The 15,321-nt window shown below is 35.6% G+C and overlaps 1 protein-coding gene across 1 annotated transcript; it reads left to right on the top strand.

Moving 5' to 3' along the window:
* Nucleotides 1-1,023: 1,023 nt before the first annotated feature.
* Nucleotides 1,024-13,905, top strand: LOC114526200. The gene is made up of 14 exons (XM_028547714.1): nt 1,024-1,070; nt 6,723-6,782; nt 7,287-7,434; nt 7,524-7,645; nt 7,911-8,119; nt 9,428-9,617; nt 10,014-10,105; nt 10,452-10,518; nt 11,196-11,420; nt 11,919-11,957; nt 12,062-12,187; nt 12,525-12,597; nt 12,687-12,715; nt 13,082-13,905. The coding sequence occupies exons 2-14, from the start codon at nt 6,723-6,725 to the stop codon at nt 13,724-13,726; spliced, it is 2,025 nt and encodes a 674-aa protein (XP_028403515.1). The 5' UTR covers nt 1,024-1,070; the 3' UTR covers nt 13,727-13,905.
* The last annotated feature ends 1,416 nt before the right edge of the window (nt 13,906-15,321 follow it).

Raw genomic sequence — 15,321 nt, 5'->3', positions numbered from 1 at the left:
ATTTCTCGGCGAAATGCGAAATATTTCGTTTGCTCCTTTTGAATATACAAATTCCGAAAATAGCGATCTTAGGTTAATGATATTCACGATAAAACACGGGTATGAAATAAGCCTTGAAAGATTATGCTGGTAAATTCTGGAAAAGGAACATATTTGGAGTGCAAAAAGGTAAAGTTTTTTATTTATTGCTTAAATCCGATAAAACGCGTTTCAAACAAAAAAGTTGTGTGAGGTTTGTCAAAATGGAAAAAAATTCTCAAACATCCAGAAGCTTCTAAAATGTTGCCTTGCATATGCAATTTATAAAGACCTGGTGACATTTCGTCCTTATTTCAAAGGCATCGTCAGAGTAAACAATGAAAACTAAATATGACCGATTCGGCCCAATCTGGCCTTAAATTTTATAATTATTTGATGGAAATGGTAGATACCAAAAAATTATCATACCTCGGGAGAAACGTATATAAATTCAATAAAATATGTAAATCTACACACATGTGACTCCCACCAAAGTAAGAGGCAAAATAACACCCGATGATAATTCTTCTGATGATCGCACAAACACAAAACAAAAACAACGCGCCAGGTCGTTTATGTTCGTTCAAGGCAGTGTTCGGATTATGTCTTTTGGGTGCTTTGTTTTAAAGCTATATAACGCTCGTGGCTGAAAGGCAGCGTAAAACAACAGAAAAAAGCTTTAACAGTCCGTCATTTAGCAAGTCAAGAAAACAAGGATTTTTTTCAAGGAATAAGCACCCCAAATGTCAGCGTCTACATTCATACGGCTATGTTTCGTGTTGATCATAAAATTCCATCGCAAATAAATAATCCTACTGTGGATTAAACAACGCATCGTCTCAGATTAGCGTTGTTTCAGTTATTCATTTGTCGTCAGCGATTATTTCAAGTTAATAGTGCGACCAATAAGAAACGTTTAAATTCCCGACCGCAATGACGCAAAATAAAATATCAACACAAAGGGCACTCACAAATATCACACTGGTCACTTGCATTTGTGTGTGATCCGAGTGCTGTATTCTTTCATTCCTTCTGGCATTATCGACGCTGAGGTAATACATCTATTTTGTTGCATTAATCGCCAGAATTAATTAACTAATCATGAATAAGTGTTATAATATAAAATAATTTTTTGAGCACGATATGTCATTAATGGACCCTAGCTGGGAAATATAACGAGAATTTCGACATTGTAAGTGCGTGCTCTTCGCTTCCGGAAGTTAAAACAGAAGAATTAGGACTGAGAACATCTAAATTCCCTACAACCACAATTTGCGGAATATGGTAGAAGGTAAACTGGCGATGGCAGACCAGATAAAGTTTAGGAAACACTGGATTGCCATTGGCTTTTATTTGCTGGCTAAATCTTGCGCGAAAACTTAAAACAATGCTCTGATATTAGTAGCTACTAGTACTATAGTAGTAGAAGTAGCACAAATCTTTACCTACGAAATACAGTTTAAAAAGTACATGTATTATAAGTGTGTGTGTGTCCTGGCTAATATATATACAAATATATTCAAATTGTATATTACTATATTACTACTATATATTACTATATTACTACTATATATTACTATATTACTACTATATATATTATATAATGCCCAACCATGCATTTCAAAGACGATGTTGAAGGTTGTATGCTCTGTGTTAGTCGGTACATCACATGGAATTGATTTTTTTTCCTGCATAAAAAAAATTTCTGGAATATTCAGCGCGTATTTTAGGTAAATGAAAAAGAAAAATCAAGAGGCATTTCCTGCCCCAGCTTCAATACCATGGAAATTATCTTGTCAAATTAAACAAAGTTGTTTCTTGGGATCTATTTTGAGCAATTTTATGCAATCTATTTTCAGCACAAATATGCGTTCAATGTTTGATTGAAATTTCAATTAAAGAAAGAATACGATCTTCGCTATAACCTATTTTCTTTTCCACTAATAAGCCAAGGCTATTTATAATTTGTGCGGTTACATAATAAACTGTCTGAAAGGAACAAGCACTTAATAATTCTGAAATATTGTCCCAAACTTATCTAAATCGTATAGAGAGTCAAGCTTTTTTCTTTCATTCCACAAATCTCATCACAGATATATACCCAGATAGCTCATTGCGTGCTTTTCTCAAATTAAACCGTAGTCATACATGTCAGATGCCGAGCATATGATTTAGACAAACAATATCATCACGAAATGTTGCGAGTTGAACAAATGGAATATTCTTTCTGCTTGGATAACGTTTGTTGAACGGAGTCCTGCTGCGCATAAGCCAAAAATGTAAGCATGTCAAATGGATCGAATAGCCATTTTTTTATTTCCGTTTGAAAAACACATCGATGGATCAAGTGGATCAAATGGCCACTTTTGTTTCGGCTGATAGACACCTATGAAATTGTTAAACGTCCAATGCACGCGTTTTCGAAATATAGAAGTCGTAAAATCAATCATCAAACTTCATACCGCACTTACTCCACTCATGTAAATTGGTTGTTTGCTGAATATGATTCTGCGTGTTTCGTTCATTAAAAAACCCTACTAACCGTACTGCGGCCGGTTACCACACTAAAGACTAATTTTCATTACATCCACGCGGGCGAAGCGGCTTTCGAAAATCTGCTCATGCGGCTGTGACGAGCCTGAAAAACAAAGTGCGCTTCGCCTGGCTGCGCGGTTGGAGCGGATGTAATCCAGAATCGCCTTCACATTGACATTGACCCAAAAATATACAGTGTAGAGAAAAGTGCCAAATCTGCGCAAAAGCCTTCACTTAGGTGTTATGATTGTACATAATCTAGAACTATTTTAAACACACGCTATGCACACAAATGCATAACGGTTTATAGACTGTCAACTGTTTTTCGGCACCTCATGCTAAAGTTATTACAGTCTTGTATAAGACTAAAAGGTACGTGAACCCAAAAGCTCATTACACTTGAAAGATGTCACTTACGCAACGTACTCGCGATCATCGCGTTGGAATTGTTGGGTAAAGTATGTTTAATCCTCCAGTTTATGAAAAGCAGTGTTTCTTTCGATATACAATTTATAGACGTCGTTTTAAAGGTGATTCTCCATTACGTCCGCTCCGCCCGCGCAGGCAAAGCACGCTTTGTTTTTCAGACCTGTCATAGTCGCATGGGCAGATTTTCATCGAAGGCCGCTTCGCCCGCACGGATAAAGCGGACGGTAATGGAGAATCGCCTTGGAACACCGTTTGCGCGCAAAATTGGCCGGGTCAGAAGGAATGCTGTTTGACTTGAAAGATTTAAAGTATAGAATATAATCTGCTTCGTACGCAAATTCAAATTTCAATTCAATTGGTTCATGCGAGAGGGAAGTTAGAGTTTGTGTGTATTCAAGCATTTAGTTTCGGGTTTGCTTTTACAGTAGTTTTAAATTAGAAAATCTTTTAAATAAATCTTGTGTTTACCTTTGTCCATATATGTCATAGCGGGTAGATATGTATAGCACAAGAAAAACGTTAGGAGCACACGGGCTTTGTTTACTTCAAACATCATGTTTTATTTTGTATCTGTCGTCCAAATAAATCCTCCGTCCTTTGGAAATCGTAAAATCAAGCGATTGTTAATTTTGTACTTTATACAAGTTCGTCGCAATAATATGTAATTACAGTTAATTAAATGGGTTAAAACAGCGACAGCCGACAATTTCAAAAAGTATAATCCAAAGATTAGCATCTCGAAACACAAAACATGGACTGAAATGAGGCGTGATTGAGTTAGTAATATTTCGATTTCATTTTAAAACTATCGTCAGACAGTCTACTTGACGATGATTTTGAAATGAGATCGAAATATCTCGTACTCATTCTCGTCTTGTTTCAATCCATATTTTTTGTTTCAAGATATGCTAATCTTCGTATTATGTTTCATGTATATATATTTAATGAGATTTAAATCACCAGAAAATCAGATTCTAAAGTTAAACGGGCTATTTAAAAACATACATGGCATTGACATTCATCTTGTATCAGATAACATGACTTGAGAATATGTGCTGTATTGTATATATAATCACCTTACAGCCACAACCCGTTGAACGTAACGATGTTTGAAAAGGCCAAAATAACTTTTGCACAAAATAATCGAATATAGGCAATAAACGAATATATATAGGCCTACACGATGGGGGTAAATGTTAAAACTTAAACTAAACTTCAGGAATCAGTGAATATGTCGACTGGTTTATAGGCTACATTTGACAGACAGTCACATGCAGGCTTAAACCTTGTAGCCTATCTAAGCATAGTTTGACACCGTTGGCATTACACACGTTGATTAAGGAGTTTCAAAGATAAAAAAATGTTCATCTGCATGCCGTCGTTCTACTTATGCTGTTCAACCTTATATGTACAGTCAAGATCCATTTGAATATTCGAGCAAAGATTGTCTCATAGATAACCTAGCTCCTCAGGTTAATATAGTACGAATTGCGCAACTGGCCAATCTTATAAAAATCTAATCAGGGGGCAACACCAACTTACAAATCTCGTGCTCAGAGTTGATTAATATAAAAAAACACTCTCCATATCTGGCTAATGATCTTTAAAACAGAAAGCACTGCATTGAGAGCCATTTTTTAACTACCTATATAGAAATATTATACAAACATGATAACCTGATGAAATATGAAATGATCTTCCCATTTATAAACTGAAAGTATTTTAAGTGCTTCAACTCTCTCATGAAAAAAGGAGTTTTGAGTACCTGGAATATGCATAAGGGAGTTAGATGTCAAAAGTTATACTATCGTAGCATATATTTACAGTATAGCTATTACATCTTATCTTATCAATATTCTCTCCCATTTATTAAGGAACTCAAACTGACACTGTTTATTTACTGATTTGACCTAAGAACACATGCGTATAAAGGTAGCAAAACAAAAACCCTACAAGCTTCTTGCCAGCCCGCTCTTGTAAATCGTTTAGATATTTCACACTGAATGATCGAGAAACGGAGGAAGGACTTCCGATAATTAAACACTTCCGAGTATTATTAAATTGACCATTTCCAGTTGGAAAATTTTCAGAATAGCTAATCCATTGCATCTAATGTGTTATGTATAGTTTCGCCTATATTGCATGTGAGGGATTTCTTGAACTTACGTAGTATTTTTAAATAAAGAAGAATTTAAGGTTTTCGAGAGCAATTCCATATTCTGCGATTACGCGTCTTCAAATATCTGATTTTCTATTCCAGATTCCAGGTTTCCATTTGTCCAATAATTTGATGGTAAGATTCCTTATCGGAATTTGGAGTTACCATTCTAAATATAGTAAAGTACGGCATCATTTTTTGACGAGATAGATGATGTATGCAGTTAATTAATACGTAAAATACGCAGTTTTAGCTTGAGTACTTGTGTTATAGTTGATGTTTACATGATCCCTCTTAGTCGAGATCAATTGACGCGTTAATCAGTTAAATAACTTAGGTAATGGAATGAGTATAAATCTTGTAAGTGATGTGAGTCGTTTCCCCAAAAGCATGTGATAATTGTTTCCTTTTAATAAAGATTTGTTACAAGCCGGGCTCATGTGAACAGCCCCTGGAGCCCGCTGCACACGAGAGCTATTAGCTGAGCTTAGACATCGCAATGTTGTTAGCTCAGCAAATTTCTCTCGGGTGCCTCAAGAGCTGAGTTAATTGCCTCTATATCGCAAGGTTGTTGTTAGCTGAGCTGATAGTTCTCGTGTGCGGCCTTTAGAGTTTCCGACAAAGAAATTATAAGATGTGTGAAACTACAGTATAATTGACACATAGACTAAAGTTTGTCAATTGGGTTAGGGCGTCTATTCGATCCATGTGTAAATATAATAAAGCATTTTCCAAAAAACCGGCCTAAATAATTATGTTTCGGACTGTCAATTGCGAAAACGCAAATCATTTACTGTGATATATGATTATTATTATTATTATTATTATGTAGGTTATACAGTCTTGCAGTTTCGATTATTTTGAACGTGAATTTCTAATATAATGAAAGGTGATGAGTCATTTTCCTTTCTCATTTATCCATGAGCACCAGAGTTTACAGACTTAATTGCAATATGGTATTTACTTTGGAATGTTAAAGGATGCCGAATTTTACCGATCGAAAAGGATCACGGAAACTCGTAATATCTGAGACGGTATTAATATAATTTTTGAGCGGATTTTCCGGTTTAGACAAATGCGAGTATTACGAGTATATTGATTTAGGTCCAAGATAGCTGAATCATAAGTAAGAAAAGCCTTATTGAACGATTTGAAGTGTATCCCATCACCATGGCATGCAGCATAGCATGGTTAACAATCTGAAAGTCAAATCAACAACCTGATGGAACAATAACCTAACCAGAGATTTGCCAGGCGGGAAACGAATTCTTAGAATGAATATGAGAGCCCAACATATAACTTTTAACGAAGCCATTAAACAGTTTAAACTTTTTGAGAGATTCATTGATAACGTTTCGTCTTTAACTTAAGATATCTTCAGATTAATGATAACAACATGAAATTTGAATATATAAGTTAATTAGATCTATTTACAAGGTGTTATGTTACAAGGTCGTAAAGAAGATAATTAAGGATAAGAGTGTAGGACAGTCCATGAGGGGACGATTCAAGCGACATAACGTATACAGTATCTGATGAAATAAATTTTTAACAACTATCATCATTATCAACACATTTTCAGATGTTGAGATTGACGATTGTTTCTGCAGCATTGGTGTGGATAGCTTTGCTTAACGCCAAGGTAATTTTTCAAGATTTTATCAAGCACGTCGTCATAAAAATGTAGTTTCCTCCAGGAATGTGGTTGCAAATCCTCGCAGGCTTTAGTCCATAAGTCGTCAAGAGAAATAGATAATTTTAATGGAAACACAATTTATATCGAGGTGTCAGTTTCCACAACAAAACAATGTTTTTTCACTTATAATAAAATCGCAATATTGCATTTCATGCGCCTTTTACAGGGAACCACATGTTATAAAAGGTCTACTGTTTAATCTTTTGTCGGTTGAAGTCAAATAATATGCATATTGTGATACAAATCTACTTTACAATTATATGCGTTTTTTAATTGATTTCACTATAAAATCAACTTTAAATAACCGAATTTCATGGTGTGAGAGGACGATTTTCTAGACGAATATACATTGATCCAGAAAAATCCTACATAAATAATTTATCGCAGACAAAGCTGAGACATTAAACAAGTCTATATTATCGAAAATATATACAATAATACTCTGTATAGATGTTGAAAGTCCGAAAGACTCATGACCCAGGAAGCTGTTCAGAATTTAATCATGGCGAAATGATATTGGTAAAAAACCGTGAAAACAGGGATATGATATTAGTTTGTACAGAAGATGATGAAGTCTATAGTTGGATGAAAACTGACAGTAAGTAGACATTCAAGATATATTGGTCTTCGAAAATGTCTTCTTCTATTGGTCACAGCAATTTCTACCCGTCATAAATTTTTTAATAGATTCCAAACCTCACGGTGAGTTCTTTAATCCTGGTTACGACTGCTTGGACATTCTAAATAAGAACACTAAATCAAAAGATGGATATTATTGGGTGGATTTCGATTTGGGGAAACCAAAAAAGGTAAAAGCTAACACTATCCTTTCCGATTCATCAGTGTTGCTATGATAGAACAAGCACTTTGGTCATATATACATACAAAGCTTAAATAATATGAGAGGATCGGTAGCTGGGTCTCTTGCCTTTTACCTCAAGGGCGAGGGGGTACAACATGGCCGTTCTATTCAAAAGATTGTACTGCAATTTGTTATGATAAATCACTGAAGTTCTACAACTTTCAACTTTTATTCCTATTCTTTTCCAACTTTTTGTATCCTTTTGAATACAGGTCTACTGTGACATGACAACAGATGGTGGTGGGTATATATTGTTTGGTTACTTAAATGACACAGCGATGTGGGCCATCCCGACAAATAATAGAACTGTTAAACCATTTGGTGATTCACATTGGTCCAGCGAGTTTGGGAATGTTCCTATTTTGGATTTCAGAGTTCAGATTGCCACTAGCAATGATTTTGAAAAAACCAGAGCACACTGGTAATTATTTAGTGAGAAAGCTCAAAACAGAAAAATCGTATTTTAATTTCATTTCAGTTTTTGCATAACCAGAAATTCCGAACATTAAATGGCATAAAAGTTCAAGATGCCATAATGTTCATAACACAATTTTTTCAAATTTTTATCTTAGCTTTAACAGGTTCCCCAGTAATGTCATTTCAGCAACTTGCTAACCTTTATATTTCAAGGAGCTAACGCGTTGCTAAGATGACATTACTGGGAACCTGTTAAAGGTAAGATAAAAATATGAAAAAATTGTCATAAAAGTACTGAGTTTCTGCCCGTCTTAAATCGAACTCCACGAGTGCAATATGTACGATAGAAGTTGCTTTAATTTCAAATTTTGTCTGATGCCTTATATAATTCTATTATAACAAGGCAGCCATCTTTGATTGCGATATTCTAGGATTGTGAACTTTTATAATGATTAATGTCCTGAATTTCTGGTTATGGAGCAAAGTAGTCTTAGTAGGTTGGCCAGTCAAATGCCACCACATATGCCGATATCGGTTTTCTATAATTCGGACTGTAAGGGGACGGGGACAAAATTGCGCGATCGATGATTTTCTCATAGTTGAGATAAGAACCCTTAGGAGTGAGGCGTATAAAATTTCATGTGTAAAATATGAAATGATGACGCAGCGCAAAATTCAATTACAGCTAATTTGCACATCAAAACAACAAATTAAATTATCCTAATAATCTTCGAAACAAATCTGAAAAAAGGATTAGAAAGGATTAGAAAGCGCCGTAGAAAGGATTTGCCAAGCGGTGTTTTTATTTTATAATGTGATCTAAACTTGAAAATAATTTTCCCTACAGGCAAAAATTAAATAAGCTGTCAAAATACTCATCTCACTATAACTAAATACATTATGTTATTATCTACCTCATTATGTTTAATTAAGCTTCTTATGGAAATTTACTAGTTCCGCTGTTGCTAACAGCGTCTAGCGTTTCCCGCACGTTACGTTGCTCTTTATTTTATTTATGAATATTAGAATGATTAAAATACTCTTTGATCATGCATCATTTAGATTTACGTGCGCTTCTTTATGGAGTTGGGGGGGGGAGGGCGTGGGTTAACAGTAACCAAAATGAAAAGTAGGAGAAATTTTTATTCTACACAGAATTCAGGTAGTTTTTTTTTCAAATCAGTGGTAAGTCCGCCAATTTTTGCTGAAATCACACGCCTGCGCCCCAAACTCCCAAAGCCTGTATACGCTTATGCTACTAGATCCACATCAAGAGCATTGTTTTTCGAACATATTTGTTGTTCATTTTTAGGGCATTTCGTTTTAAGGACAAACGTCGCTTGAGAAATTTGATGATCGCATATCAAGGCTGTCCGAGAAATTTTCCTGGTATTGGAGATGTGTCTTCTGTCAAAGATTTGATGACGAATGAAATTGTTTCGAAAGAGTTCTCTTGCTCAATATTTGGCTCGTACTCTTACCCCGTTGTAAAAGGTGGTTCGGTTAGTATAAATTTTGAATAGTAATAATTTCCAAAAGAAAACTTTTTCTGACGAAATTTTTTCAAGCTGAGGTTACTTCATACGGAAAAAAAATGAAGGGCAAGTAAGGAAAACTATTATTGTATAGTCCAGCGAGCAATTCAAGTTAGCCCAATTCCGAAATATATGTATAATTAGAGTTATAGGTAATTGAATAATTAGACTCGAGAAGCGGAGGAGTTAGTGTAACTATTCCCACGTTAATTACTTGGGCGGACATATTTAATTACGTCTCTGTGGCTCCTCAAGATATTACTTCTCACATCCTCTTACATCCTCTTACATCCTCTTACATCCTCTTAAAACAACATCCTCTTAAGACATTCTATCTTTCATGTTGTTGGGAAATTTCAACAGACAAAGATGAATCGTTGTTTAAGAAGACCATGCCCATATGGACTTGCTTATCCTTGGAAGCCAGCTAGAATTGATTTCTCTGGTGGATTCAGGTACGAATAACGATTTAAAAGTTACAAAAGATGACATTTGATGCATGTTATACACTTATACGCATTAAATATAATTAAGTAATCGAAATAAACTATGTAGAAAAAAACTGTATTACATAATTTTAAAAACCCACGCCACCAATAAAGCAAATCTATGAAGTGGTTTTGTTGTCGCTTATTCACTCATTTTCGTTTAAATTAATTTGTTTTTTTAAGTAATGAGTAACCAGCATGCTGATTTTAGAGTGTCGCGAAAGATTCAGGTCATCTCTAGTGCAGATATAATTTATCATCATTGGATAGATACAACCGATAATTTAATTACATGAAATTGTTTTTTAAATAGTTATGGCAGCAAGGGTTACAGTAGTAATAGACGTTCAACCGCATTCTTTGGTTGCGAAAGAGGAAAGGTACGAGTCTTTCTATTAGGTTGAGAAAAGTGGTAGGAAGCCTAGCTAACTGGAAGTATTTGACTGAAATAAAACGGTCTGTTGTAGAGCCAAAATAATAAATTACTATAAGCTATATCAGATCAGAATCAAAATCAGAATTTAAATCAATGCACACTTAATGCGTTGGTTTTATTTATACTCGTTCGCTATACGTTCTGTAATAAAAGCTTTCCCCTGTGACAGCATTTGTTAGCAAGTTCATTTCTCCTGTCTAATGTATATATACTCATATGGGGTTTACAAATGATAAAAAATTCTCGGTGATGCATAAATTATACATATTGCTTGTTTAGATTTGTATGCGGTTGTTCTCTAGCGTAAAAATTTTCCATGACAACTTAGAGTTGACGCCTTTGTCCTTTTGTGCCCAAATTTGCTTGCTCAGCTGTGTCGCATTATTTTATTTTTGTCCCGAAACGATGCCGGGTGGTTGGTATATATCTGGTTTTAAACTTGTTCTCCGTCAATCCAATGTACGTTTCTTTGGTTGTGTTTGTCTCCACTGTTGCTTGGTAAATTAAATTTGTTGATAGGCATTTTCCGTCCAGGGGACACGATTACCTATTCCCACAATGCTAAATGTAATAAAGAGTTTTAGTGGTAGCATGATTTTTCACAGTGCACGTTTTTTGCAGTGCTGTGCATGTTATGGACCACGTGGTGGACGAAATATTTACTGTCTCAGAGGATGTCGTGCAACAAATGGTGGTACAGTAATAAAACGTGCATCAGCGTGGCTCTGGGTCAGATTAAATCCCCCTGAGAAAGTCTGGGCGAAATGTATGGAGTATTGGAGTGAAAGAAAGAATGGCGCGAGTGGCTGGTATAAATTAGAAGGAGACAGAAATATTCCTGTCCCGGTACGCTTTAGGGGGATTGTAACCCGAAATATGCCTGCACAACAAACCTCTATATTGTGGAATTTTTTGCTGTTTCAGAGACCAGGTTATGGCTGTTAGATTTGAGCGATATCACACGTCTTCCTTTATAAGCATGGTCTAGGGCCGGTTGTGAAAAAAGTTGCGTAATCCGTAACTGTGGTTAGTTAGCAAGCCAGATCTGGATTTGGCATAAAGGTTCGAACCTTTATGAGGTAGCGAGCGAGGGCAAAAGTTACAACGAAAAAAGGAAATAATAACTCAGTTTTGTCGAGGTTCTGGCTGCTGATTGGCTAGTTCTCTTCCTCAGATCAGCTGGAATTTAATTGAATGAATATTTTATTGAATAAAAAAATGTAAAAAGAAGGCAATCAAAATATAGTGTATTAATTCGTAATATAGTGTATAAATGAAAAAAAATAATAAGTCATTAATAATTAAACTTTTGACATTTACATTACTTCGCTCTGAACTGTTTAGGGAAGATGTGGAAAAAATGAACCATTGATGAATGATGGCGTAAGTATAATGCTCGCAAGGCGGGAATAGTTTTTTCGTAAATTTATAAAGTGCGGATTTCGAAAATCAATTTTTCTCAAAGCAGTCGACTAAAAATTTCGTAGGTGGTTGTCGTAGAAAACTTGCAGGATGTTCCAGAAGTCACCGGATTGTTGGCCTTTCGCATGGATAATCAAACTTTGAATGTCAGAGGCAACGAGACATGGAAAGCTCTTGCTGAAGAGGAAAAGGTGCGGGAACAAAAAGATATATTTTACACTTTTATAATCGGTATTTATAAGTAAAAAGAGGGGTGCGGGTGATAAATTCCATCTGGTGGAAAATGTAAAATTAAACGTATACGTATTTTTGCATGGGGTGACTTACAGTTGACAGGGACGTAACCAGGGCACTGACTTTTGGGGCGCAGCGCGTTTAAGGCGTGAGACTTTTGAATCTAATTGAAATTAGTTTTGCCAGTGTGTGTCCTCGCTTTACCATTTTGGATAAGGAAAGGGGGGGGGAGTGATAGCCCAGACTTGCTTAAATTTATCGGGCAAAATATCATGACATGAATACAAATTATAGGTTACGCAAGATGTTTCGCAGATTAACGATAAGCTAACAAATATGAAGAAAAGGTTAAACAAATTGGAAATTAGTAAGTCATTGAAGATGATAATTATAATCACTAAGCTACTGCTCCAATTTCATCGTGGGAATAACATTTATTATTTTTGTTAAAACTAGAGACGGCGAGAAATTTCAGATATTGGAAGGTATATAATAATCTTAATTACTTTATACCGCAAAAAATCACGCTATGACGTGATAGATAATTTTCGTACTATGTACAGAAGGAAAATTATATTAATCTAAATCGTTTCAGTTAGACATTAGGGAGATTTAGCAGGAGGACGTGAACGTCAAAGACGACGTGAAAATGGCGGGTGGATGGCGTGGCCTCTCCATATTTGGGCGCATCACGCCATTTATTCGCCATTTTCTGATCTATTTTGTCTTAAGCGCGAACGTTAAATGTGACCTGGATACTCCTTCCATTTCTTATATTCCGCAGAAATAAAAATAGCAACCCGGATGACTGAGCCTTAGTGGATATTGAAAATAATTAACAATAAATATAGGTACTGCAATCTGATGTTTGGAAGCTTGTGGCTCGTTTTTCAAATCGTGACAAAAAAAATTGGATGAAAGATGCGAGTTTTTGGTATGACCAAATGTCGTCTTACGGTAACACACAAGATCCATCCGTCAACCAGGACATGATATCTGAAGCTTTTTGGAAAACACACGGAAATGATATAAAAATTACACGAAGCGATGATCCAACGCATACGGCATTGTTACAAACAACCAACGGTTGTCTTGAAGGGAAAACGTTCCGGGAGTTTATCACTTCTTTTGGAAACTTCCGGAATGGAAACACTTGGTCGTATAACAAATGCCTGAGTAAATGTGCGATTAAATATGGCGGGTTATACCGGAGTACGACTGGATTTGAAATGAACCGATGCAGCAGTGATCTCCAAAGCAGCAACTATATTGGGTTTTGGTGTTATTGGCGGGGTGATGGTGTCGTGATGATGATTGGTGGAGGTGGCAGCCGTTGTGGTAGAGCAGATCATGGGATTGGAATAACAGAAGCTGATTCGGCAATTTTTGGAGAGGTTGTAGCCTACGCAGATTTCGGTTATGAGCCAGGTCATGGCTACTATTATGTCGAAAACAACCTTCAAAGAGAATACGCTTTAAATTTGTGGGTCCATTGAATTCATATAATAGAGTATCCATTTATAAGTTGATTTGGCTCTTGCTGCAGGATATTCAGATTTGATATAATCCTAAATATATTCCAAATACTCGATAAATTCCACAATCATCATATCTACTGTGCTTAGAATTGGATCTTGCATGACTAGAAATCGTGGACAATGCGCCCGATGCTTTTCAGCGGTTAGTCGCAGTTAATAGTATTCATATTCATATTCAAAATGGCAATGTCATGTAGCTTAAAGTTGTCAAATTACATTAATTTTACGAAATTTGCAGAGCAATGAAGGAGACAGGCAAATGAATATTTAAAGATGTTTTAGTGGAAGGCAAGGAAAGGTCGGCATTCATAGAGTGCATCATTGAAACGGGAAACGGTAAGTTTCTCACGTCAGTTATATATATTTGTACATCAATCTCATATGGTCGATGTACAAATATAAGTAATTCCCACTCAAATATGATAAAAATATAGGATTTTACATGCAGCAGGGGTAATGAAAATGTTGCTGTGAAACGGCATTTTCTTGTCAAACAGTTGTTAAATCGACCTATGAGATCGGAAGCTTGCAATCAAAAATGAAAACACAGCAGTTGTATAAAATATGGAAATCAATACACTCCTCAGTGATTTCTATTGTAATACCATATGGGGAAATATTTCGCGTGCGTAGTGACAGCATATCCATGATTTCTAGCCATGAACCACAAATCGACGTTAGAGAATTCACATAATTAAGCGAAGTGCCGTACGAGGGGAGCCCAAAGATTACGGATTGCTAAAAAAGGAAATTTATACTAGATCTGCGAGTGCAACGATTAAGACCTCTTTATTTTGTTTTGCACAATTCGTTCTATAATAAATTCAATAGCGACTACGATTTTTACTGATCACCAAACCCATTCAGGAACAAGGTAATTCCTAAGTAATATTATTTCATTGAATGACAAACTTTTTGCAGTTGCACGTAATAAAATTCTTTAAGAAATTGGGATCACTATATAATCGTTAAAAGGTCGTATATATATGTAATTAAGGCCCGTTTATGCTTGTACATAATATAATATTAATTAAAATAATCGTGATAATGAATTTAGTGACGGATCGTGGAGTTATATATAGGCAGAATAATTACCTGAATAATTTCATTATTTAAGTACCTTAGGCCAGGCGCACACGACGCGATTTTAGTCGGCCGATATCAAACAGGTTTGATATACATTCCAATTGCAGTCTGCCGACTAAAATCGCTAAAAAATGACATCGCGCACGCAAGGATTTAGTCGACTGACTAAAATCGTACGACAAAAATCGTCGTGTGCGCCTGACTTTATTAACAACGCTATTGGGTACTGATTTGAAAAGAAAACATCTAAATCTTTAAAAATCAACCAATGCGTAGAGTTATGTTGTAGCCTTAGTTTTGCCTTAACCTGGGTCCACCACTGGTAAAATCTCTATTTTATAGATGTACTCTATAATAGCTGTAAAATGATCATAATTATTAAGAGAAACAGATATAATTGGAAGCGAAATTATATAATAAATCCGGCTTAAATTGTTTCCGCGTAAAACTTCCAGCTTAATCTGATT

Source organism: Dendronephthya gigantea, unplaced genomic scaffold (genome assembly GCF_004324835.1).
Source record: "Dendronephthya gigantea isolate DGI-Jeju-01 unplaced genomic scaffold, DenGig_1.0 000037F, whole genome shotgun sequence".
In the NCBI taxonomy this organism is placed as follows: Eukaryota; Metazoa; Cnidaria; class Anthozoa; order Malacalcyonacea; family Nephtheidae; genus Dendronephthya; species Dendronephthya gigantea.
Note: the sequence above shows the minus strand (reverse complement) of the source record. Positions and strands in the feature narration are given on the sequence as shown.